This window comes from Dendrobates tinctorius, unplaced genomic scaffold (genome assembly GCF_039654945.1).
Source record: "Dendrobates tinctorius isolate UK_male_01 unplaced genomic scaffold, ASM3965494v1 ptg000022l, whole genome shotgun sequence".
Lineage (NCBI taxonomy): Eukaryota > Metazoa > Chordata > Amphibia > Anura > Dendrobatidae > Dendrobates > Dendrobates tinctorius.
In genome coordinates, this window is record NW_027361690.1 from 22,083,174 (window position 1) to 22,110,938 (window position 27,765).

A 27,765-nucleotide genomic window follows, 5' to 3' on the forward strand; every position below is an offset into this window, starting at 1 on the left:
TATTACCTCACAACGTGAAATCGGTCAGAATTGTAAAAATTGGCCTGGTCACGAAGGCGAAAACAGGCTTTGGCTCTTAGATGTAAAGCAGAGAGCATCAAACAAAAGAGCAAAAGTAACAATCACACATTCATCATTAAAAATACACTTGGCCAGTTTACACTGTGCCTTCATGCTCCGATTTTTTTTTTGGATGAAAACGCCAGAAAAAGCTGAAATTTTACAGTTTTGCAAAAATTCAGGAGAAAATGGCTATAAAACTGCAACAAACGGATACAAGTAAACATATTTTAAACCTTTTTTGGTTTGTACAGTGGAAGGGGGAGCAATATTATTACTAAAAGATACATAATGGGAGACATCATAATAAGGAGGCACCATGCTGGCATTATATTAAGGAGGCACAAAGCGAGTATTATCATAAGGAAGCATAAGAGATATTATAAGGACACACTATGATAAGGATGGACAGTGGAGGCATTACAATAAAAAGGCACAATTGAGGCATTATAATAAGGAGGCACAATGGGTGAATTATTATAAGGAGGCACAATGTGTGACATTATTACAAGGCGGAACAATGAGGGTCATTATTATAAGGAGGGAAAATTAGGGGCATTATTATATGGAAGCACAATGCAGATATTACTATAAGGAGCCACAATGAAAGGCATTATAATAGGAAGGCACAATAGTTGACACTAGTACAAGCCACAATGGGAATTATTAAAAAAAAAAATGGGGAGCATTGTTATATGGAGGCACAGGTGGGCATTATTATAAGGAAGCACAAGGGACAATGTTATTAATGTAAGGAGGTACAAGGGGCAGTGTTATCAAAACATGTCTGTTTTTATTTATCTTATAAGGAGGTACAAGGTCATCATTATAATAGGGCACAATTGGGCGAAATTATGCCTGTGTAGGGGATTGAAGTAGAATATCCCTTTAATGCCACCTCCCCTTTAAGGAGTTCTAATAATATATTGTAAATGTTGCACAGATATAATTATGCTCGGTACTGTTACACTACTGTGTATTATCGTCATTCTCATTGGTACTGCCACATTATATATGTGTTACCATGCTGTATAGATTGTATTGTATTGTATTATCTTTTGCATATTGATGTATAAGTTTAGGGTAAGCCAGTGCATCCTTCGGGTTCAATAGTGGAGGGCACTATTAGTATAGAGTTCTGATATATGGGTAAGTGTAGTTCTGTAGTGGGCCACTAGATGGGAGTATATTAGTGGGCCTTGTTAGGTATAGCTGATAGGAAGTTCACATAGGGGTTAACTGTAGGAGGAGCTGCTATGGTTTAAGTAAGTGTAGGCTATAGGAATAAGTCAGAAGGGCGAGCACGCCCGACAAGTCCACAATAGCTCCAAGCCCAGGATGCCATAGCAGCTACGCAACATTGTTGGAAGAAGAAAAGCACGGACACAGTCAGACGGGTGCTGGATAAGACAGGAGCACCCGGGAGATTGCAGTTTATGACAGCAGCAGGAACGGAAAGGAACACGTGGTCCAAAAGTCGTGCACAGAATATTCAACATGTGGCAGATCTTAAATAGGGCTGAAGCTTGCAAATCCGGGGCGAAACGGATGAACGGGATCCCCTATGTCTTGAGGTCCTACAGGAGAGATGCTGTAGTACCGCCAAGGGCGCTACTACCCCGTAATGTGCATGAGGATACAGAAAGCAAGAAAGGGAAAGTGCAGGAGGAATGCTGTGTCGACTGTAATGTAACTGATGAGTCCGGGACAATTGAAAAGAAACGTAAAATCTTTTGGTTGGCATCAGAACCGGTGTCCGTTATTTCAACCCTATGCACTGAAACCAAGCGTACAGGAGCTGTGCCGCACCACAGTGGAATCCCTGTCCGTGGACCAGCACCCCAAACAGGTACGCTGGTAGAAGCTGATAGTTTTTCTGTGGGAGGAGGCCAGGACACCAGAGCACCGGTGTCCTCGGCTGCGACTACCGTCCTGGCCACCTCTTACCCCTGCGCTGGGGAATCCATAAGTCAGCAGTTTTAACCGGACAACCTCTTTAATGATCAATATAATGGTATTATCACTATTTTATATGATCGTAATATTTGGTTATGGTAATATTGCAGTATTGATGGTAATACTGGTCTTGGTACAATCATGTTTGTGACTTATCAGCATGGTGGCATTATTCAATCACTATGTGTTGGTATTATGTGGCTATAGAATGGCAGCATTATTTAAATATAAATAGCTGCATTGGTAATATCAGTCTTACAGTACTTAATGATTTCCTCCAATATCAGGCAGGGTAATATTTGTAATAGCGATTCCCCCCTATCTGGGGAATTGGGTGTGTGCGGGGCATCTTTTGAAATGCTAAGGCTGTGTGCACACAATAAGTTTTTGCTGATTTTTTACACCATGTATTTTTGAAAAAATGCAAGTAACCTATTTTACGTAAAGGGAATCTGTCCCCCCATTTTTCGAGTATCAGCTGCCGGCACAGCCATCAAGGGCTTATCTACAGCATTCTGTAATGCTGTATATAAGCCCTCGATGTAACCTGAAAGATAAGAAAAATGAGTTATATTATACTCACGGGGGGGCGGTCCAGTCTTGGTCTGATGGGTGTTGCGGTCCAGCGCCTCCCATCTTCTAACGGTGACGTCCTCTTCTTTGCTGCCTGTCGTGGTGGCTCCTGCGCAGGCGCACTGCTCTGCCCTGTTGAGGGCAGAGCAGAATACTGCAGTGCGCAGGCGCTGGACCTCAACAGGGCAGAGCAGTGCGCCTCCGCAGGAGCCACGACAGGCAGCAAAGAAGAGGACATCACCGTTAGAAGATGGGAGGGACCGGACCGCAACACCCATAGGACCAAAACCAGACTCAGACCGCCCCCCCGGGGTGAGTATACAGTAATCTAACTCATTTTTCTTATCTTTCAGGTTACATCGGGGGCTTATCTACAGCATTACAGAATGCTGTAGATATGCCCCTGATGGCTGTGTCGGCAGCTGATACTCGAAAAATGGGGTGACAGATTCCCTTTAATAGGTGCAGAAAAGGTTCAGAAAATCTGCAACAACAAAAACTCACAAAAAGTTCATTATGGGAATGTAGACTATGGCCAGGGTCACACGAGCGTATATTCTCTCATGTGAGAGAATTAGCTTGATTATGATAATGTCATTAGGCTCTGATCAGAGTTTGATATGAGGGTCAGTTTACTGAAATCCAATTCTCTAGTATGTGAGAATCGGAGGACAGGTGTGGAGAAGATGGAGAACTTAATGTCTTCTCTGTTCTGCCCTCCTAATAGGGCAGTCTGTTTTGTATTATTGCTGGGGTACTACAGCAGTCACCATACAGCCGCAGGAGACAAGTCCAGGGACAAGTAAAACAAATGCTAGACGCCTGCGTCAGTGAATTCAGGCTGTAAGGGACCACTATCACCCAGACTGCTCCACATACGGGTATCACAGCAGCTGCCATACAGCCGCAGAACGCTACCGCAGACCGTCAAGAAGTGCTACATCTTCCCCGCCACGTGGAAGCTGCCATACATAAACTGTTTCCCGCCAATATACTAAGCAGCACTCAGCTAAACGCACAATGTCTCGAAAAAGTACATCTTCACTCAAAACAAGGTCAAGAGCAAGCTCCAGCAGGTCGTCATTAGCAGAGCTAGCTGCTGTCGCTCGCGCCGAGGCCGAAGCAGCCAAAGCGAGATCCTCCTTCTCCGAACGAGAGATGCATCTAAAGCTGAGACAAGCAGACACAGCAGCGTTCTCGGACCAGATCTAGAGCAGCAAGATCCAGCGAAACGCGTCGCAGAGTACGTCCGTCAACGTTCCGGCATAGATGACAGCCCTGGCGCATCATATCGATCAGCCCATACCGATTACCAGCGATCCAACCCCGAGTTTCACTGCCATAGGTGAGGAGACGTCCAGCACAGAGATGTCGACTACAGCTACCGTTCCACTGAAAAGAAGGTACAGCTCCCATCCCGCCTTAAAGAGACACCTTCTTCACCAACAAGGTACCACACAGACTATCCGGAGTCACAAGCATCTTACAGGTATGGTGATGCGCCACACACTAGACATGATTATCACACACCAGCTCGTGCCAGCACTGACGGAGCCATCAAGGACCTTGCAAAGTTCCTTGCCCGCCAAGAACTGGTTACAAAGGGACTTGTAAAGTTCACTGACAAACCCGAAAACTATCGGTCATGGCAAGCCTCGTTCCGGTACGCCATTCATGGTCTGGACCTTTCTTGTGGTGAGGAGTTAGATCTCCTGGTAAAGTGGCTCGGAAGTGAGTCAGTCGAGCATGCCAAAAGACTGAGAGACATTAATGTAAAGCATCCTCGCACAGCCCTACATAAGGTATGGGAAAGACTCGATGAATGCTATGGGGCAGTAGAAGTCATAGAGAATGTGTTATATAAAAGAATTGAGGATTTTCCTAAGATAGGACCTAAAGGTTATCTAAAGCTTACAGAACTGAGAGATTTGTTGAATGAGTTGCAGGTTGCTCAGCAGCAAGGAGACTTGCCCGCATTGGCATTCTTAGATACCGCTAGGTGTGTCAATCTAATAGTACAGAAACTTCCTTACAACCTACAAGAAAAGTGGATTACATGTGGTTCAGAGTATAAACAGAATCATAATGTATCATTTCCTCCTTTCAATGTATTTGTTGATTTTGTCACCAAACAATCTAGGATTAGAAATGACCCTAGTTTTGATTTTACTCTGTCATGTTCCACTGCCACTGGTGTCAAACCCAGTAAGACACCCGTGGCAGTCCACAAAATTAACATTGATTCCACAGGCCCTCCTCACAAGGTGAATAAAATCCCTCCAGACAAGAGCAAACCTCAGGATGTCAGTAAATATTGTCCTCTACACAAGAAACCATATCCTCTACTAAAATGCAGATCCTTCAGGGAGAAGTCTTTAGAGGATCGTAAAGGTTTCCTCAAGGAGAACAACATCTGCTTCAAATGTTGTTCCGCAACCTCTCACTTCACCAGGAACTGTGAAGCTAGCGTGAAATGTGCAGAATGCAGCAGCACAGATCACAATACAGCCTTGCACCCTGGATCACCTCCACGAGTGTTGTCGCAAGCAGAGCACGATGGAAAGCAGAAAGACACTGACGAATACACCCCGGATGTCATCTCTAAATGTACTGAGATCTTTAGAGGACTCACAGGAGGAAGGTCCTGTTCAAAAATCTGCCTTGTCCGAGTTTATCCCGCAGGCCGCAAGGACAAAGCCTTCAAGATTTATGCAATCCTGGATGACCAAAGTAACAGGTCTCTAGCCAGGTCCATCTTCTTTGACAACTTCAGCATTGTAGGCCGGAAACAAAGTGGAGTCCATAGATGGCCAGACCTGCCTACCACTACCGACCATCCTGGAGTGCAACCAGATTCCTGACAACAGGTCAGAAATACCTTCACGGGAGGTGGCGACATATCACCCCCATCTAAAGCGTATAGCCCACCTGATACCTGAACTAGATCCAGGAACCCCAATAGCTCTACTTCTGGGAAGAGATATACTACAAGTCCACAAGACTAGAGAATGTATAAACGGCTCCAGGAAAGCTCCGTACGCACAGAGGCACGACCTTGGATGGGTCATCATAGGGGACGTCTGCCTAGGAGGAGCACACAAGCCGGCCTTAGTTGACAGCATGCTTACCAATACTCTTGAAAATGGATGCCAGTCTCTCTTCCAGCCATGTAAGAGTAGCTTCCTGGTAAAAGAGTTGCCACCCAATGCTCCTCTACCTTGTCCATTAGCTAATCCTTCCTGTGAAGACGACTCATGTGACGGCGACCAAGATCACATAGGGTGCACAGTTTTCCATAAAACAAGAGAGGACAACAAGGTAGCAATGTCCATAGAAGACAGACTGTTTTTGGACATCATGGATCGGGAGATGGTAAGAGATGAGTCAAAGAGTTGGATGGCCCCTCTACCATTTAAACCCCAGAGGTAACGCTTACCCAACAACAGAGAACCTGTCTACGGTCGATTTGTCTCCCTCAAACGCATATTTCAGAAGGAACCTGAAATGAGAGAGCATTTCTTTGCCTTCATGGAGAAAATACTTCATAATGGCCATGCAGAAATTGCACCTGTGCTTCAAGATGCCGAGGGATGTTGGTATCTACCCATTTTTGGCGTGTATCATCCTAAGAAACCTGGTCAGATAAGAGTAATATTTGACTCAAGCGCCAGATATGAAGGTGTCTCACTAAACGATGTCTTTTTGTCTTGCCCAGACCTCAACAACAGACTTCTAGGAGTACTTCTTTGCTTCCGCAAACATGCAATGGCATTCATGGCTGACATACAACAGATGTTTCATTGCTTCCTTGTCAAAAAAGAACATAGAAACTATTTGAGGTTTTCCTGGTACCATGATAATGACCCCTACAAAGACATCGTGGAGTATCGGATGAGAGTACACATCTTCGGGAACGGCCCTTCCCATGCTGTCGCAATCTACGGTCTTAGACATTCAGCCAGAGAGGGCGAAGCAAAATACGGGTCGGATGTTAGATCGTTTGTAGAGAAGGACTTCTACGTGGACTACTGTTTGAAATCCACACCCACAGATGAATCAGCATTCAGTCTCCTAAAGAGGACACAAGAAATGCTTGCTTTGTCCAACTTGAGGCTGCACAAAATTGCTTCCAACAGCCAAGGAATGATGGCAGCGTTTCCCTCTCAAGATTACTCAACTGATCTAAAAGACTTGGATTTGGATACGGACTCCCTTCCCATGCAACGGAGCCTTGGTTTGCTCTGGGATTTGAAGAAAGATGCATTTACCTTTCAGATCAACGAAGAGGAAAAACCTTTCACACGTAGAGGCATCCTATCCATGATAAACAGCCTGTACGATCCTCTAGGATTTGTAACCCCTGTAACTATCCAAGGTAAAATGATGTTGAGAGACTTCACCCAAGAGATGTCTGAATGGGATGATCCGCTTCCCATGGAGAAGAGAGATCTGTGGGTAAGATGGAAGAAATCTTTAGAAGCCTTGTCAGATCTTTACGTGGCACGACCATACGCTTCAGTACCATCAACAGAAGTTAAGACTCGAAAGCTCTGTATCTTCTGCGATGCCTCAATCAAAGCGATTGCAGCAGTAGCATATCTAAAAACTACTGACATCAGGGATAAATGCCATGTAAGGCTTGTTATGAGCCGGACAAAACTAGCGCCAGTCCAGGAGCACACAATACCCAGACTGGAACTCTGTGCGGCTGTGCTAGCAGTAGAGATAGTTGAACTTATCTCGACAGAAATTGACCTGGAAATCAAGGGCGTTGAATTTTACTCAGGCAGCAAGGTAGTGCATGGGTAAATTTGCAACGAAACGCGACGCTTTTATGTTTATGTCAGCAACCGGGTGCTAAGGATCAGGAGGTCCACTTGCTCTAAACAGTGGCACTATGTGTCCACACACCACAATTCTGCGGACCACGCAACTAGATCTGTTGAATCTGGACTCCTTAAGGACACAACCTGGTTTACGGGCCCTGCATTCTTATGCCGTTCAATGCCTCACAGTGACGAATCAGACACCTCTGAACTGGTAGATCCAGATGCAGATGAAGAAATCCGCCCTCAGGTATATGCTCTAAGTACGGTGACTTCAGACAATTACCTCAAATCCCACCATTTAAGCAGGTTTTCAACCTGGACCTTGCTTGTTCATGCAATTGCTTGTTTAATTCATGTGGCTCAGTCTTACAAGTCAACATCACCCACCAGTCAGAAGTCTTGTAAGGGTTGGCACCATTTCAAACCAGCATTTACTGCTCCGAACCTGGAAAATGCCAGAAACACAATAATTCGTACCATACAACACGAGTGTTATGCCAAAGAAATAGACAACCTCAACAAAGGTCAACCCATTTCTAGAGACAGCGTCTTGAAAAAGCTTGATCCAATAATTGACCGATACGAATTGGAGGTCATCTTCAGGAAGCCAAGGTGGAATTTGTGGAAAAACACTCTGTAATAATTCCTGGCCATCATCATGTGACTACTCTGCTCGTACAGCACCATCATGTTTTGGGGAAACATCAAGGCCGATTGTTTACCGAAGGGAAACTACGAACTGCTGGACTATGGATAGTCGGCGCAAAGAGATGTGTGAGTAAACTCATCTTCAACTGTGTGACTTGTCGCAAACTCCGCGGCGCGACTCAAAGCCCAAAGATGGCCAATCTCCCATCAGACAGACTTAGTATGGATCCTCCCTTTACTAACGTTGGACTGGATGTATTCGGGCCGTGGTCTGTGGTTGCACGGCATACTAGAAGAGTCCAAGCCAACGCAAAACGCTGGGCAGTTATGTTTACCTGCATGTCCATCAGAGTGGTCCACATCGAAGTGATTGAATCCATGGACACATCAAGTTTCATAAATGCACGCCGACGTTTCATTGCCATCAGAGGCACCGTGAAACACATTCGTTCTGACAGAGGCACAAATTTCGTAGGAGCAGTGAGAGAACTCCAAATTCCTTCCAACCTAGAGATTACCAGTGTGGAAAGATACCTGAGTGAGCAGGGATGTACCTGGACCTTCAATTTACCACACTCTTCTCACATGGGAGATGCTTGGGAGAGGATGATAGGAATAGCACGCAGAATCTTAGACTCTATCTTCTTGCAAGAAGGTAGCACAAGACTTCCGCATGAAGGTTTGACTATATTCTTGGCAGAAGTTTCGGCCATCATAAATTCCAGACCATTGACTGCACTCTCCAGTGATGTAGATCCAACCATTCTCACTCCCGCCATGTTACTCACTCAGAAAACCGACACTCCAAGCGCTCCACTGGGAGAATTCAGCAACAAGGACCTCTACAGACGTCAATGGAGACAAGTTCAAAGTCTCTCCAATACTTTCTGGGACAGATGGAGAAAGCAAATCCTCTCCACCTTCCAGCCTAGGAAGAAGTGGCAGATTGACAAGCCGAACATCATACCCGGTGATATTGTGCTCATGAAGGACAGTCAGTCACATCGAAATGAGTGGCCTCTGGGCCTCATCACCAAGGTGTTCCCAAGCAAAGATGAGAAGGTGCACAAGGTAGAGGTCAAAATGTGGAAGGCTGGGGAGAGTAAACTATTCCTCGGACCAGTTGCGGAGCTAATTCTATTGCTTTCGCCTAGAGAGCCTGTAAGTGGCATTAGTTAATGCCAAGCGGGGAGTGTTCTGCCCTCTTAATAGGGCAGTCTGTTTTGTATTATTGCTGGGTTAATTATAGCACCATCTATTGGTGGCTGAATTTATAGCTACGTCCTAAGTAGCATTTAAAGCCTGTGACTTTAAACAGAAGCAATGCATGTGGGATTGAAGCAATGCTTTGTAGGAAGAAAGCAATGTATTCTGGGACAAAGAAGGGCCATTTTGCTTTTTTTGTATATCATAGGATGCACGTGTTTTGTTTACCTGTCCTCCATCTTAATTCTCCAACTTGAATTCGTTATCCGGTTAATGCATATCGGGTAAGCTTAATCTTTCTTATAATGCAGTGTGTGCAGAGAGTTTATTAGCTGCATAATAGTCAGTGCTCAGTAGACGTAATTGGACACCTGTGTTTTCTTCCTCTGTAAATTTCATCACAATTGCTTCCTGTATCTGTGTTAACTGTGTGATCATCTGCCCAATAGTTATGCATGTTATTTGTATTCCTTGTAGTTTTACTGTGCATGTTCTATACTCTTCACAAATAAACAAGTTAGACTACAGAGAACAGTCTGCTTATTTTGGAAGACAGAGCTGTGGTTTATGCTGTATGCTGGATTGCACATCGTGTCAGCGTGCCTGAAGGCAGAATATTCTCCATTGTCTGAGTCCACAGATGCTGTACTGCATCTGGATGACATCCAAGTGCAGTCCGATGTTTTACACACCCATAGACTTGAAAGGGTGCAAGTGCTGCGATTTGCCGCAAAATCGGCATGAGTAAAATATAGCAGATTTGCACTGGCCCATAGTATAAAATTGGGCCGAGAGGTATCCAATGAAACATAGGATAGCACTTGCTCGATGAATATGGTCATGTGAGCAAACCCTAAGACAGAATTTCATCCCCAATCCGGCTCTGAAATCAGGTACTATCCACCAGGTTAAAAGCACAACATATTTACATTATTTAATCAGCTTGATAAAATTATTAGAAAAAAATTTAAAAGTAGCACTATAGCCTGAGTCACGTTATAGCTGTTTTATGCAACAGTAGAGATCCGGCTGGATGTAGCTGCTACCAACTCTGAACATCCACTTCACAGCTGGTAGTAATTACAGTTTCTTCTGCCTTATTTATCAGTTTCAGTATCCATTGCACAAGATTATTGGCGCTCAGTCCTCGTGTAATTTTACTTTATCCAAGTAAAGTTATCCAGCACTAAAGAGCCGGTCTCACAGTAAATTACATATTTATTAGATTTAGTGACTATCATTTCATTCTGGAGAGTACATCCAACACGTATTGTCTCCCATCATGTTGGTAAAGCTGCCTGCAAGTCTGCCAGGAGAACAAATAAATGCTGCACTCGTATACTTCCACCAGCATTTATGCATGAGCTGCCATATCAACCACAATCCTATTAAGATCTCGGTATGTCTGGAATATAAACATGCTAGACTCCAATGAAGAAATAATTAATCTAAATAAACAAACTCTTTAGGCACAAAGGGCCTGATTCATCACAGCTTTCATGCCAAAATTCTGTCATAAAACCTTTGAAAAGTCACAAAGTTTAGGCACCTAAATTTTGTGACTTTTGGCACTTTCAAGCCAGTTTATCACAGCTCTGTCAAAAGGGATGGAGCTGGTGACCGTGTATAGCGGGGGCATGACGTCACACCTCATCTAATTCAAGATAAGCTGTGGTATTCCATATGCTAGAAATCTCACTACAGTACCTCAATGGAGTGAGATTTCTGGCACTGCGCAAGGAGGCACACGTCACTCGTCAGACGCTCCATGAAGAGGCTTGCATCTTTTCATGAATCTAGAACGTCTGACTCCAGCACACTCCCTCATCAAGACCATCGAGAATTACACCGGTCTTGATGAATCGGGCCCAAAGACTTTACATCGTATTTAAGACTTCATACAGTGTTCAGTTTAAAGGGATCCGGTCGGCTACTTCATAATGCCCTCTCTGAGAGTGGCATACAAGAGTGACAGGCACACTCTTCAGCAGTGCGTTATGTATGATTACGTACAGTGGGCATCAATAAAATAGAGACATATGCATCGGTATCTTCACCAGAAATAACTGGAAATCAATATCAGTGGCAATAAATAGATGTGACCCAATTTATATATATAGAGCAAGTAAAACTATGCAAGAAATCAAAACACATGAGTAAGCAATACACAAACAAGTCTGAGAGAAATCACTATAACATAAAAAGTCATAAAATGAAAACCAGACAAAATCATTTGTAGGAGTGGTGGAGCTGATGGTCTGCTCCCTGACACTCTAAGGGGTTAAATGTATTTTATATTCATGTATGTTGTCAAGGGTAACACCCACCGAGGCTGCAGTCAGCCTAGGCAGGGTTAACTGTAAAGGCCAGGCCAGTTTGGGGTGGGGGAAGAGGGTTAGTGCCAAGTTCAGGAAGTGACAGTTGAGTAGAGTGAAGTGGCAGGAGCAGTCTCACACAATAGGCTGCTAGTGACAATGTGGGCCTAATACTCGGAGCAGTGGATTGCCAAAAATACTCTTTTGTGTGATTCTGTCTGCCGACTTGGGTACTTCGAGATGTACGTTGGGGACCATGGGCGCACTCAGCCTGTGAAGCTACAGGGAAAGACAGACTCAAACTCTAGGAGGTGGAAAATGTTGCAAACCAGGTGCACTGCTAGTGGTGGAGAGTTCCTAATGCTAGGGAAGATAGATACAGGGACACTCTTCTAACCATATGGAGAACCAAGGCTGAAGTTGTGTCCAGTATCTGTGTGAAAGACGACAACCCGTTGGGCCTTATCCTATATACCTGTTTGTAAAAACTGCCAGTTTCCAAGTAAAAGTTTAAATGTTTTTATGAATCCCGTGTCCTCTAGTTTGATTGCTGCCAAGGTTCCAAAAGAAGAAAACCTGGAGTCAAAGGAGGCACATGGGCCAGAAATAAATGTGATGCACCCCACACAGCAGCACACCAGAAAGGGGACACGTGTTGTCTGTAGAGTGTCAGAGAGAGTGGGAGCAGCAGCTCAACCATGACTACTTCACTTGGGCACATTACACATTCATAGCTGATCATAAAATAATAAGTACCATTGCCAAGGTCACATAAGGTTTTCTGAACTGGAAGCAAGATGCTAGTTAGTGATGGTAAAAGAAAACAAAAAAATATTGATTGACAATTGTCTATTTCTAGAATTCGGAGTCTGCAAACTATAGTGATCTGATCATAAACAGGATATGATCAAACATTTTTAGCTTGATACCATCCTCATTATGGGTTACACATCTCTAATCCCCCAAATTTCAATTTCTAGACCCTTAACATTTGACAAGTCCATTATACAACAAAAAAATAAATCAGACTTTTTAGTCTACGGCCTGATTTATTTTTTAATATAAGATGGACTGCATTTAGGAAAGAATTCCATAGACCAGCGGTCTCAAATTCAGCCGGGTGAATGAGCCACAGATAGAAAAAATTTGAATATGAAGGGTTGCGGTCTTTACGGAAGAAGATGATGTTTTCAGTGACACCATAATTTTTCTACATTACTTTTTGATCATTTTCTTTTACATTTTGGCATGTTTTTATTCTTTTTAATGGCATTTATCATAAGGGGTTATGATAAATGTCATCTTTTTTAATTCAGTTTTCACATAAAACACAATTTTTAGTGGCCAAATATTTTTCCTCCTTTTTTTCTCTCCCTATCTGCCCCATAGAGTAATTCTGGCCCCAAACCTGTAATAAAGTCCCCCGTACTGTAATAATGTCCCTCAGCCTGTAATAATGTCCTCTATCCTGTAACAATGTCCCCCGTACTGTAATAATGTCCCTCAGCCTGTAATAATGCCCTCTGTCCTGTAACAATGTCCCCTGTACTGTAATAATGTCCCTCAGCCTGTATTAATGTCCCCAATCCTGTAATAATGTTCTTCATTCTGTAAAAATGTCCCCAATTCTGTAATAATGTTTTCCGTCCTGTTGGAACGGTCCCCGTTTTGTAGTAATGGTCCCTCATCCTGTAATAATGTCTCTCATCCTATAATAATGGTCCTCATATGAACATATGGTGCTTTTTAAATATTTTGAACCAATAAAACTACCGTATTTAAATTTTTTAATGAATAAACTACTCAGCAATTTTTTTCCCTTTTCCCTTTTCAGATAATACAACATCCAGCAGTTCTGTGTCAATCAGGATGTGCATGGGGAGGAATATAATTGCACATTTTGTTGACTAAGCATCTTTTCACTTAATGCAATACAACAACAAAAATCTATTATTAATCCAATTATTTACTGTGCTTGGGACTCCTAGGAGGTATCCACATTCATGGGCAGGTGATTTAATGTCACCCAACTAATTAACATCACTACAGGAACTCCTGGGAGTTTCATGTAGGTGGGTTTGGCACACTTGAATTTAATAAGGCATCAGACAATGTGCAGACAGTGTATATGTAAGCAGCGTTGGGATGGTGGCTGTAACCCTGACGAAGAAGGACGCAGTCCTTCGAAACACGTTGGTTTTCTTTACAACCCTAGCGAGGCCCAGTGACGTCACACGCTGCCAAGCATGGTCAGCCATTTTTTCGTCAAGTAAGGCCTCTTTCACACATCAGTTTTTACCAATCAGTCGCAATCCGTCAAAGTGTGAAAAAAGGATCCTGCGCAGATTGGAAAAAACTGATGCGACGGATCCGTTGCAGCAGTTGTAGCTTGAGGCAAACTTGGGAGAGAGAGAGAGAGAGATTTTATATGGGCCAGAATGGAAAACTCAGCTGTAGTGGTTAAATTAAAGGATGAGAAATTTTCCAAGCATGCTCAGTTTTAAAAAACTGAATCCGTCGCTTTATTCCGTTTTTAATGAACAGCGACTGATCTTGCACCCATAGGCTTCCATTGTAGCCAACGACGGATGGCTCTGGATCCGTCGCTGTCCTGCTTTTCGACGTAGACGAAAAACGTTCCTATGTCCGTTGTCTCCGTCCGACGGACAGAGAATTTCCGACAGATCCGTCGAACGACAGATGAAATGTGAGGCCATCCGTCGCTAATTCAAGTCTATGAGAAAAAAACGGATCCAGCATGAACAAATGCTGGATCCGTTTTTTAAAAAAAAAACGACGGATTGTGACTGATGGCAAATAACTGATGTGTGAAAGAGGCCTTACCAGGGACACCACCGGCCTGGGCGCCTCTGGCTCTGCACGGCTTCTCTGCATACTTCCAGCCCGACACCGGAGTGTCATAACACTACAGCCCACCCTCCACCCACAATTGCGTGACCAGGGACTGGGGAAACCTTGAGCTGGGTAAGCACCTAGTCATTCATTACACTAGGTTGCAACCTGATCTAACTGATTATCATTGGTTATTTTTGTTAGCATTTGACTGATGTACTTGCACCATCTGTAATCTACTTAAGAGTGTACTGTCAGGTGCACAATTATTATTTATTTGTTTGGCGCACCAAGTGGTTATTATTTGCTTTTATCAACTGCATCTATTCAACTATATCTGGGTCTGTTACACCAGTTGGTTCTATTAGTGGTGCACCCCGAAAGTTTTGCATACGTGAAAGAAGAGCCAGCCTATTTCCAGTATATTGTTTGTAGCGCGGTACCTTCCATTTCTTACTATTTTTCAGGTCTATTGACGGAGTTGGCACAGTATCTGTCTAGGTACCAGCAGCTTCAGTGCTTTCTTAGTGCAGCGCCCAGTGTGTTCTATTCTGCATTTTTCTGAATACGTTTTTTTCATATGTGCCTGTGAGCGGCGCTATCTCACTTGAGGGAGATTCTGCTTTTCTATCACTTAGGGGCTCTGTATATGGAATCCGCAAACTATTCTAGAAAAATCTGCGCTACAGGAGGCAAATAGCGTTCCGTCCCTCCCGAGTCTCTCTGTATGGCTAAGCAGTACTTTACATCCACATATCGGGTATTGCCAAGTTCCATAGAAATTGTGGGACAAATTTTGGTGCCATTGTTACCCATTTCCAAGTATGGAAATGTAAAACTTGGGGCTAACACACAATCTTGGTGGTAAAAATTTAAATTATTTTATCTTCACTGCCCAATGGTATAAAAGTCTGTGACACACCTGTGGTGTCAATATAATCACTGCACTCCTAGATGAATTCTTGCGAGGTTTATTTTGTAAAATGAGGGGGTTCTGCTATGTTGGCACCTCAAGAGCTTTGCCAAAGTAACATGGCACCCTCAAACAAGTGGAGCAAAATCTGCACTATAATATGGCATTCCTTCCCTTCTGAGCTTTGCACTGTGCCTCAAAAGTAGTTTTCGACGACATATGGGGTATCTGTAAACTCAGGAGAGGTTGCAGAACAAATTTTGGGTCCATTTTTCCTGTTACCCTTGTGAAAATACAAAATTTGGAGCTAAAAAAGATTTTTGTGGGAAAAAATTTAATTTTTTCTATTTTCACAGCTTAGCATTATAAACTTCTGTGAAGCACCTGGGGGTTCAAGGTACTCAATACACATCTAGATAAGTTCCCCAAAGGGTCTAGTTTCCAAAATGGTGTCACTTGTTGGACATTTCCACTGTTTAGACATATCAGGGGCTCTCCAAACGCGACATTATGCCAGCAAATTTTAAATTCAAACAGTCAAACGGTGCTCCTTCCCTTCCAAGCTCTGCCATGCACTCAAACAGTAGATTTCCCCCACAAATGGGGTATCGACATTCTCAGGAGAAATTACACAACAAAGTGTATGGTCCATTTTTTTCTGTAACCCTTGCGAAAGTAAAAAAAAAAATTAGGTCTAAAGGGAAAATTTTTCTGAAAAAATTAAATGTTTATTTTTTTCCTTCCACGTACCAAAAATTCATGTGAAGCACCTAATGGGTTAATAAACTCGTTGAATGTGGTTTTGAGTACCTTGAGGGGTGCAGTTTTTAGAATGGTGTCACTGTTGAATATTTGCTGTCATATAGACCCCTCAAAGTCACTTCAAATGTGATATGGTCCCTAAAAAAATGGCTTTGTAAATTTTGTTGTAAAAATGAGCAATTGCTGATCAACTTTTAACCCTTTTAACTACCTAACAAAAAAAACATGTTTCAAAAATTGTGTTGATTTTGTGTGATATGACTCTCTGATTTAAGGGCATAAAAATTAAAAGTTTGAAATTTTCAAAACTTTTGCCAAATTTCCATTTTTTTCACAAATAAACACAAGTCATAGTCATATCAAAGAAATTTTACCACTATCATGAAGTACAATATGTCACAAGAAAACATTTGCAGAATCAGTGGGATCCATTGAATCGTTTCAGAGTTATGACCTCATAAAATGACAGTGGTCAGAATTGTAAAAATTGGCCTGGTCAGGAAGGTGAAAACAGGCATCGGGGTGAAGGGGTTAAGTGGTGATAAAAATATCAAAATATTCAGAATTGAGAGTCCTCAGTGGTTGATACCTTTTAATGGCTAACTGAAAAGATGGTAACACATTGCAAGCTTTCGAGACTACTCAGGTCTCTTTATCAGGCAATGACTAATACAAAATCTGAAGAATCACATATTTATGCACAACACAGCACAGAAAAAATGCAATAGATGAGACAAGTGACGTGAAGCAGAAACATCATTATGGGAGACGGATAGACAGTTATGGCCATAAATATTGGACCAGTTCATAGATAAGGAGCCTGGATGTTTTATTGTCCTCTGATTTGGGTCTGGTAATGTGTTGTGATGCCCCCACAAGGTGTTAGGAGCAAATTCCTTAATTGATGTAAAAAGACATAAATCCATGCGACACATTCATTCCTGCACTGATTTATGAGACAAAAATATCAGAAATTTGTAAAGAAAAAAATGCTTCGTTTATGTCGTCATTACGACAGAGCTATCTATGTGAAGGCTTGGGTTTTTGGGTTTTTTTTGCATGAAAACATGATGGTTTTATTTATACTAACTTGAGGTATATATGCCATTTTGAAAGCTTTTTATTGATTTTTTTAAGGGAGGATTGGTGACTGATAAATCACACTTCTCTTGTCTTTTATTTTTATTCTAATTAATTTTACATTTTACTAGACCAGACTTTTACAGACCCGGTAATAACTATTAGGTATACTTTTTCTTTTTTTTTTATACTGGGGAAAAGTTGGATGATTAGAACTTTTTTTGCTTTATATTTTTTATCTCTTTAGGGGACTTAAACATGCGATTGTCCGATCGCTTACACTATACACTATAGCATTGCAGCATCTAGTGAAAATCCTGGTCTACATAACAGGAATTCCAAGTTGGCAGCGTAACGGGCCTTCAGTAGGCTCCGATTGTTATGGTCAGAGGCAGACATGTCATGGCAGGCCAATCAGATCTACTACAAGCAAGCATCAGAGAGCGCTCTATTTAAATATCTCTTTCAGAGCTCAGCACTATACACTGAATTTAGACACAGTTGCCGGCTATGTAACATAGGCCACATCTCCGGCACCTGAGCCCTTTCCACAAGGTATCACCTCCGCTATGATCTACCTAAACGTCACTATACAGTAAGGCGTTAATGCACTTGCAAGATCACCAACCCCAAGTCACTGCTTTAGTGACTGAGACTTGCAGCTGAGAGCAGGACAGGCACACACATGTAAGCATAGTACATGTCCTTTAGTGATCTAGACCAGGTAATGATGCTGCACGCATGAGGGGTCACAGGAGCCAACATGACTGCCTTAAAGCACCACTCCAGCATTATTTTTAATGCAGAGCTGGAGTGGTGCCAGTAATGTAAGTTCCCGGCCCCTAGTATTAGGCTGGAGTCACACACAACGATAAAAAAATCGGTCCGATTTTGATGGACCGAAATCGCGCAAAGGTTTCTTGATTAGGGATCCGTCTGTCATCTGAATTTCCTTTGATGATGCGATTTTAATCGCAACTAAGCATCCGTTTGACATCCGTCTGCCGAGATTTTCTCACAGGCTTGCAAAATGGACATATAATGGAGCCCAACGACAGGTTTTCAAACACAAAGGAAAGAATAGACAGACTCATAGAATACATATTATACAGTCATATGTAAAAGTTTGGGCACCCCTATTAATGTTAACCTTTTTTCTTTATAACAATTTTGGTTTTTGCAACAGGTATTTCAGTTTCATATATCTAATAACTGATGGACTCGGTTATATTTCTGGATTCAAATGAGGTTTATTGTACTAACAGAAAATGTGCAATCTGCATTTAAACAAAATTTGACCGGTGCAAAAGTATGGGCACCCTTATCATTTTCTTGATTTGAACACTCCTAACTACTTTTTACTGACTTCCTGAAGCACTAAATTGGTTTTGTATCCTCATTAAGCTTTGAACTTCATAGCCAGGTGTATCAAATCATGAGAAAAGGTATTTAAGGTGGCCACTTGCAAGTAGTTCTCCTATTTGATTCTCCTATGAAGAGTGGCATCATGGGCTCCTCAAAACAACTCTCAAATGATCTGAAAACAAAGATTATTCAACATAGCTTTTCAGGGGAAGGATACAAAAAGTTGTCTCAGAGATTTAACCAGTCAGTTTCCACTGTGAGGAACATAGTAAGGAAATGGAAGAACACAGGTACAGTTCTTGTTAAGCCCAGAAGTGGCAGGCCAAGAAAAATATCAGAAAGGCAGAGAAGAAGAATGGTGAGAACAGTCAAGGACAATCCACAGACCACCTCCAAAGACCTGCAGCATCATCTTGCTGCAGATGGTGTCACTGTGCATCGGTCAACAATACAGCGCACTTTGCACAAGGAGAAGCTGTATGGGAGAGTGATGCGAAAGAAGCCGTTCCTGCAAGCGCGCCACAAACAGAGTCGCCTGAGGTATGCAAAAGCACATTTGGACAAGCCAGTTACATTTTGGAAGAAGGTCCTGTGGACTGATGAAACAAAGATTGAGTTGTTTGGTCATACAAAAAGGCGTTAAGCATGCGCTGTATTGTTGACCGATGCACAGTGACACCATCTGCAGCAAGATGATGCTGCAGGTCTTTGGAGGTGGTCTGTGGATTGTCCTTGACTGTTCTCACCATTCTTCTTCTCTGCCTTTCTGATATTTTTCTTGGCCTGCCACTTCTGGGCTTAACAAGAACTGTACCTGTGTTCTTCCATTTCCTTACTATGTTCCTCACAGTGGAAACTGACTGGTTAAATCTCTGAGACAACTTTTTGTATCCTTCCCCTGAAAAGCTATGTTGAATAATCTTTGTTTTCAGATCATTTGAGAGTTGTTTTGAGGAGCCCATGATGCCACTCTTCATAGGAGAATCAAATAGGAGAACTACTTGCAAGTGGCCACTTTAAATACCTTTTCTCATGATTTGATACACCTGGCTATGAAGTTCAAAGCTCAATGAGGTTACAAAACCAATTTAGTGCTTCAGGAAGTCAGTAAAAAGTAGTTAGGAGTGTTCAAATCAAGAAAATGATAAGGGTGCCCATACTTTTGCACCGGTCAAATTTTGTTTAAATGCAGATTGCACATTTTCTGTTAGTACAATAAACCTCATTTGAATCCAGAAATATAACTGAGTCCATCAGTTATTAGATATATGAAACTGAAATAGCTGTTGCAAAAACCAAAATTGTTATAAAGAAAAAAGGTTAACATTAATAGGGGTGCCCAAACTTTTACATATGACTGTATATATACACATGTCATAGACACATATATATATATTCGTTGTAAAAAATTGCGGGGCTCCCGCTGACGTCACTGAGGCTGCAGGGAGTCCCCGAAATTTTTTACAACGAATTAACCCCTTAAATTAACACCTACAACTCCAAAATTTTCCACACGAACCCTCATCTAATTACTAGTGATAGACATATAAAAAAAAACATGAAAAGAAATGGTTAACTGTATGTAAACCATGTGTCATTTCATGTCGGGTTGGGGAATGATTTTACAAAAGCCGGCAAATGTTTCAGCGGCTATTCAGCTATGAAGAACTGTACGAATTATAAATATACATTTATATATATATATGTCTCTATGACATGTGGGTCGCCCTCCCAGGGCTGTGGGGTACTCGGTACCGGGCCCGATGAGCTTCAATGGGACATGTCACGGCAGCTGGGACGTGGCCCTGGGCGCCCACTGTAAAAGGAGTTGTTGCAGTGTGCGTATGGTGATGAAAGTTTATAAGTGATTCGTGACGCCACCTGTGGTGTTCGGCAATGGAGATGTAAGCCGACGCTGCAGACAGATCCTCTGGGACAGATGGTGTGGTGCAGCAATGATGTTATAGCCCTCCACAGGCAGGGCTGTAGTCCCAGGGCAGAGTAGGTGAAGTGACACGTAGATGGTGTAGTGTCGGGCGCAAGGGAAGTAGCAGTGCTGGGCAGGTTGGCGCAGGAATAAGTGGAGGACACCAGGGCATGTAGTTCCTGAGCTTTACTCACAGTCTGCTGCAGGTACAGGTGCCCACATCCGTGTCCTCCGGGTCAGGAGCTCAGCCAACTTCTAGGCAAGATGAAGTACTCCTTTCCAACACTCCGCCAACATATGTGCCTTTTCTGAACATCTCCTCTTATAGCGCCTTTGAATTAAGTACTCCTAGTACTGAGTTACAATGGAGTTCCTCCTGTCAGATGTTCCTATGAACTCTACTTGTACGGCAGACAGCTGTAGCCTGCTTCGGGGACTCCTTGCTACTAAGTCCCAGCTCACTATTATGTTGCTGTTGTGCCCCCAAGTCTTAGGTGGGAATAAAGTGGTCACTACTTCTATTCCTCCGGTGTCTGCTGCAGGACCATTAGTATCCGTACAACCTCGGGGACCGGACCCCGGCCTTGCGCTTAAAACTTGAAAAGGGTTCTCCTCTAACCCTGTTCCTTGTTCTCTTATTCTCCTCACATTCCGTGCTAATCCTTCTTTCCAATGGAGAATCAAGCTTCCTTTCTCGGTCTCTTTCCTGTGCCAGCAGACCCAGATCACTGTGGCCTGCTGCAGCACTTCCTTCTTCAATCCCTCTCCCGGGGATCTTCTGTCTCACTCTCTGTCCTTTTACATCCTCACTCACTGACTGAATGAATGACTGACTGACTGACCTCAACTCTTCCCACTTTTTTATGTAATCTAACTCCACCCACCTCCCAGCACGTTTCGTGTTCCAAGCAGGGAGCCACCAAGGGGTGCTATGCTACACTCCAAGCAGGGAGCCGCCGAAGGTGCTTTGCTACACTACTTTGTGGTGTGGGATGCAGGTGTTGGAGTGTGGTCAGGTGTCTCCACCTTACCTGGATAGTGGGGTACCACACCTCAGGAGGAAGTGCAGTACCTCTGTGGCGACTGAACCCTCAGGGGCGCCACATATGTGTATATATATATATATATATATATTCTATGTGTCTATATCTATTCTTTCGTTTCTTTATTTAACCTGTCAGTGTGATTTTACTGTATTGCTAAATGAATTGCCGGCTTTTTGTAAAGGACACCAGGTGCGATTTTATCGCAAGTGACACATCTGGTCCGCTTGTAATCCGATTTTTTCTCGCACCCATAGACTTGCATTGAAGAGTCCGATCCGAAAATCGGTGACAATCGCAGCATGCAATGCATTTCAATGGTGCAGCAAAAGCAACGTTGAGCCATTTTTGCGGTGCATCGTATTTGTGGATCACCGTTTTTTCCCTGTTATTTGTTATAAGAGGGAAAAACGGGGATCCGAGGATTTTTGCGGCCCGTTTTTGCGGGAGACCGTGAAAATCACGGCGATACGGGGGCCGCATAAAATGGCAGGTTTCAAAGTAGCCTAAGCGGAAGCGGCTGGAGAGCGTAACACTAGGGGCATGGAAGGTAGATTAGTGCCACCACATCAGCGCTTACTAGTTGTCAGTCAGTAGAAACATTTAGAGATTATTTGGCAATATATAGATGACACATAATGGCAGCAGTGTTACACAAAGCATTTCTACATACACGTGTGACAGCAGGAAACATTACTGACTGGAGATGGCGCAGGAATCCGGGCACGGCGGCGGTAGCCTCGGTCCCTTTGCACTCACACACACGGAGCTCTCCTCAGCGCTCTCCTCAGAGCCGCCACTGACCTCTGTTTATCGTTGCCATAGGCAACAGTTTCCTGCATTGAGTGGTGTCACATTTAATTGTGTCCCCGACCCAGGAGACACTGTGCCTTAGCTTTGTGTTCCCAGGGCCTGTGTTTGTTATGCCTCTGTCATGAATCCCGGCAGGGGCTGCAGCCTGTGAGGTCCCCGGACCGTACACCGACGTCACAGGCACCGTCACCTCAGCAGCGCCGCAGACGCCTCCCAGCAGCCCATGCGGCTTCTTCCTGTGTGCAACCTGCAGAAGCTGGCGGCAGTCACTGGTCCGAGGCTCTGAGAAGAAGCTGGGTGACATGTCTGCCGTGCACAGGAGCCTGTGACTGGACGCTCAGGTAACGTGCAGGGACATTGTGCAGTGTAATGGCGGGGTCTTGTCAGTAACCTCAGCTGCCAGAAGTGTGCAGATTATTAATAAAATGTATGACATTCATCTCAGAAGACACAAATATGGATGAGTGAGAGCTACACGGCGACATGGTGCTGCTAAACCGCAACAATGGCCGCGAACACCGTCGTATTGTGCTACCACGGTCACCGTGAACCCAAACTTACCCGAAATTCCACGGTCACTCACTAGTTACATGGCGCACCTGATATTGTGTCCCCAATCTGTGCCAACGTACATAGAAAAGCAAACCTAACCAGCATCTCCTAACATAATGAAGCAAATGTGAACAGGTGCAAGCTGCGATGACTGCCCAATATAAAAAGCATAGAATAAAGCAGCACTAAGATGCAAACATTGAATATGTGACGCTGCATTATTGCAATATAGAATATACTTCTAGAATGAAGGTACTTGGCGCACAAATTGGCAATTCATGTGTGACCATCAACCACGGCAAGGCGACTTCTCTATGGTGGGACTCTAAACCTAATATTTATCAAATATGCTTCTTCTGGGCTACAACACTGCAATTTTAAAAGAACAGGTAGGATCCAGCACTGATTAACCTGCTCCTTCACGACATGCGTTCCTGCAAACCGCCATGTACATACAGCGTGATGACTGTGCGGGCTCATGCTGAGCGCCGCCACGATCAAAGGCAGGTGTCAATTCTATATGAGAGCTGACACCCTACAGCAACGCCCACGATCGGTGTTAGGTTTGACCCCTCTGATGCTGTTAGGAATAGGGACAACAACATCAAGGGGCATCACAGAGGGAGCTCCCTGTTCTGTTATGTATTTCCGGTCAAGGATCACACTCCTTGGATATCTCAAGGCTTGTTTATTACATGAGACTTGTGATACATTCCTCCATTACAAGATGTCTGCTAACAACAAGTTCTTACCCTCTATAGTACACACATCAAAGTAGTGAGACCCCTAGAGGCCACATCAACATATAACATATTGCTACATCCTTTCTCTTTTAACTGAAAGAACAATAAAATTAATAAACAACGTATACCATGACCAAGTTAGAGCTATAACATAATAAGTCCAGTTAGATATAATCCTTGAGGTGCGCCGGCTTTCTGATAATTCTGCCAGCTCTAGTAACATAAGATGTGTCACTGCCTACATCTGGTAGTTCTTCTGATTCTGGTAATATGCCTTCTGATATTGTCGGTCTCTGGCCAGAATCCTCACCCTGATGGTCAGCTGTCACTGTTGGTACTTGTACTTGCTGCCTCGTTGTCTTGGGTGTCAGGATACTGCTCAAAAGGCCATGAAAATGAATTATCTCTTTCTTGTGATTTCCTCAGATATCTCCGATTTCTCCTTAGTCTTCTTCCTTCCTCTGTTAGAATTGCGTAGGACCAATGTCCTAGTTTCTGGACAACTTTTGCCTTTTGCCAGTGTTTGTCAAACGTGCTGCTTGGCTGCAGCCGAATGTTGTCATTTCTCTGGAGCTCAGGCAGATCCTTTGCAGATTTATTGTAATAGAAAGCTTGCCTATCTTGATTCTTCTGTAATTTAGCTTTGCTGTTTCCGAGCAACTTTGGCTTTAACAGATGACTAGCAGTTGGTAAGAGTGTCTTTGTATGCCGCCTACTCATGAGCCTCTGTGCCGGTGGGTGGGTGTGTTTCTATGATCCAGTATAGACAGATATACATCAGTACCTGCTTGTTTTGCTTTCTACATGAGTCTTTTGGCTGATTTACTGCTGACTCTGCTTTCCCATTACTCTGAGGATATCTGGGAGAAGACGTCTGCTGTTCAAATTTCCATTTCTTGCTGAAGGTTTTGAACTCTTCCGAAGTAAACTGCGCCGCATTGTCCAAGAAAACGACATTTGGAATGCCATACCTGGCAAAATGGGCCTTGAGTTTTTTAATCACTGTTCCCGCCCTTGTGTCCTGCAACAAATCAACCTCCCAGAAGTTAGAGAAATAGTCCACTGTAATCAGGTAGTCTTTGTCATTCCATGTGAACAAGTCCGTTCCTAATTTTGACCATGGCCTATGTGGAATTTCATGTGGTTGCAATGTCTCCTTTGGTTGCTTATCACTGCAGGATGCACATATTTCACATTGTGCTATATAATTTTTAATGTGGTCATTCATACCTGGCCAATAAACAGATTCTCGCGCTCGACGTAGACATCCTTCCATGCCTAAGTGAGAAGAGTGCAATGTTTTCAGTATGTCTCTTCTGAGAACTTCTGGTATAACCGCCCTGTCTCCTTTAAAGATGATTCCTTGCTGCACTGACAATTCATCTCTTTTGTGGAAGAATGGTGAAACTTCCCTTGGAGCATGTTGCTTGTATTTTGGCCAGCCCTGCAAGATGACAGTCTTTAAACTCTGGAGACTTTTATTCTTCTCTGTGAAAGTCTGGATTTTCATCAAATTTTCTTTTGACACAGCAAGATAGTTACACATATTGATGGTTTCAATGTCTTTCTCCTCATCATTTGTGATAGGAAGGTAAGCTCTGCTTAGCGTATCTGCAATCAGTAAGACTTTTCCTGGACAGTACCCGATGTCAAAATCATATTTCTGAAGTCGTAACTGCATGCGCTGTAGTCTCTTTGGGGCATTCAGTAGTGGTTTCTTTGTAATGCTCTCCAAAGGTTTGTGATCCGACTGTACTCTTACCCGTCGACCAAAGGTGTATTGGTGAAACTTCTCCAACCCAAATACCACAGCCAGTAGTTCCTTGTCAATCTGAGCATATCCCTGCTCTGTTGTTGTAAGGGCTCTGCTTGCAAATGTGAGTGGCTGTTTGTTCTGCATTAATGTAGCTCCAAGGCCTTTTTCTGAAGCATCATATTGTACCACTACTTCTTGATCTGGATCGAAATACTTTAGGGTTGCTGCATCTGCAATAGCTTTCTTTACTGATTGGAAAGCAGTCTCCTGGATTTCCGTCCGTCCCAGAGCACATCTTTGTGGGTTAGCGGTCTCAGTGGCTCACACATGTCTGACAGATGATTGCAAAATTTGGAGAGATAATTTACCATGCCCAAAAATCGTTGTATTCCACAAACATCAGTAGGGGTAGGCAAATCTTGTATTGCTCTCACCTTTTCGGGATCCACTTTTACACCGTTTGAAGTCAGTCGATGTCCAATATAAGCCACTTCTGTCATTTTCAGTTTGAATTTGTCCAAGTTCAGCTTTATGTGTTTTGCTCTGCATCTGTCCAAAAATTGTATCATCTTCTGATCGTGATCCTTGATTGCAGTTTCCATATCTTCACCTTCTCCCACTATTAGTATATCATCTGCTATTGTCTTCACTCCAGGAAGTCCTTCCAAAGCCTGCATTAATGTCTGCTGGAACACCTCTGGAACAGGTTTTAGTCCCATGGTCATTCTCAGCCATTTAAAACGTCCAAATGGTGAAGAAAATGTCAATAAACTTGATTCTTCAGTCAGTGCCACATGCCAAAATCCATTTTTCACATCACATACAGAAAATATTTTAGCTTTTGATAAACATCATCTAATGTCGGCATGGTGTAATGATTTCTTTTCAGCGCCTTGTTGAGTGGCTTAGGATCAATGCATATTCTTAACTTGCCAGATGGATTCTGCACTATGACCAAACTGCTGATCCAATCTGTGCTCCTATGGAGTGGTGCTATCATGCCTCTTCTCTGTAAATCTTGCAGTTCTACTTTCAGCGGTTGCATTAAAGCTACAGGCACTCTCCTTGTAGGTAATCTGGTAGGCTGCACGGTGTTGTCAATTTCTAGCCTATAATTACCTTCAAAGCACCCATCACCTTCAAATAAATCAGCATACTTCGTTTTTATTTTCTGAATATCCAAGTTGTCCTCTGCATTTAGTTTGGGATTTGGTATATCCTGGGAAACTTCAACAGACATAATATTCTGAGACTGTACTTTTATGAAGTCCATTGCCTGAACAGCTTTTACTCCCAATAATGGTACATGGTTACCACCACGCCACACGGTAAATTCAACTCTATAACTCTTTCTGTTACATGGGTTCCGTATTTTGAGCTTACATGTCCCCATCGGTTTCAGAACACTTTTGTTGTAGATCACCAGTACCTTGTCAGTTGGCTCAATAGAAACCTGTTTGTTCAGCAGAGCAGATGGAATTACATTGCAGCTTGCTCCTCAATCCAGCTGAAATCTAATGGACTTCTCATCCAACAAGAATGTTGCATAAAGCTGCTTGGCATCCTTGCCTACTGACTTCCTGACTACATTGACTTTCTCTGCTGCTGGCTGTAGTTGTAGCCATGTAATGTCCTCTGCACTGTCAGTGTCTGGTGTCACAGTGTGGAGCTGTCTGTACTGTTTGCCTGTTCCTTGCCTGCAGACAGCTGAGAAATGATTCTTCTTTCCAAACAATCTGCAGGTTTCACCATATGCTGAACACTTGGTTTTGTCTCTCTCATGTCTTTTCCCACAATACTTACAGTGGACAGTGCTTATAGGGGAGCTTGGTCTTGTCTTTCCTTTCATAGATACTGCATGTACCTTATCATCACTGGTGCCTGCCATCATCTTCAGGCTGTGTTTTGTCAGTTGAGCAGCCCTGCAGATTTGCATGCATTTCTCTAAAGTCATGTCTTCCTCTCTCAGTAATCTTTCTTTGAGATGACTGTCTCTTATGCCACACACCATTTTGTCTTTGATTAGACTGTCCCTGATCTCTCCAAAAACCACATGTTGTTGCCAACCTCCTCAGCTCTGTCAGATATCTGTCCACATTTTCACCATCCTCCTGATGTCTTGTGAAAAAGTTATATCTTTCCACTGTCTCGTTCTTCTTTAGGTCACAGTGTTTATCAAATGCCTGCACAATATCTGCTAGAAGGAGATTGTCTGTGTGTGGGAGTAAGGTGTGGGCTAATTCTCTGCCATTTTCCCCAATAAGGTAATAAAACAGCTTCACTTTTTGCTTGTCATCAGTGGGGGCCACTGTGAGATCCACATACAGTGTAAACTCTTCCTTCCAATGTCTCCAAGTCTGGGACAAATTAC

The 27,765-nt window shown here is 43.2% G+C and overlaps 2 protein-coding genes across 2 annotated transcripts in view; one reads left to right on the forward strand and one right to left on the reverse strand.

The window, feature by feature from the left end:
• The window catches only part of FAM227B (family with sequence similarity 227 member B), a 1,066,637-nt gene extending 1,044,310 nt beyond the window's left edge, over positions 1–22,327 (reverse strand). The window contains 1 exon segment of the mRNA XM_073568466.1: positions 22,204–22,327. Within this exon segment, the coding sequence (XP_073424567.1) occupies positions 22,204–22,224 (21 nt within the window). The 5' untranslated portion in view covers positions 22,225–22,327.
• A 197-nt stretch (positions 22,328–22,524) lies between these two features.
• The window catches only part of DTWD1 (DTW domain containing 1), a 69,922-nt gene continuing 64,681 nt past the window's right edge, over positions 22,525–27,765 (forward strand). The window contains exon 1 of the mRNA XM_073568467.1: positions 22,525–22,684. The gene's annotated coding sequence lies outside the window, so the exon portion shown is untranslated. The remainder of the gene's footprint in view (positions 22,685–27,765) is intronic.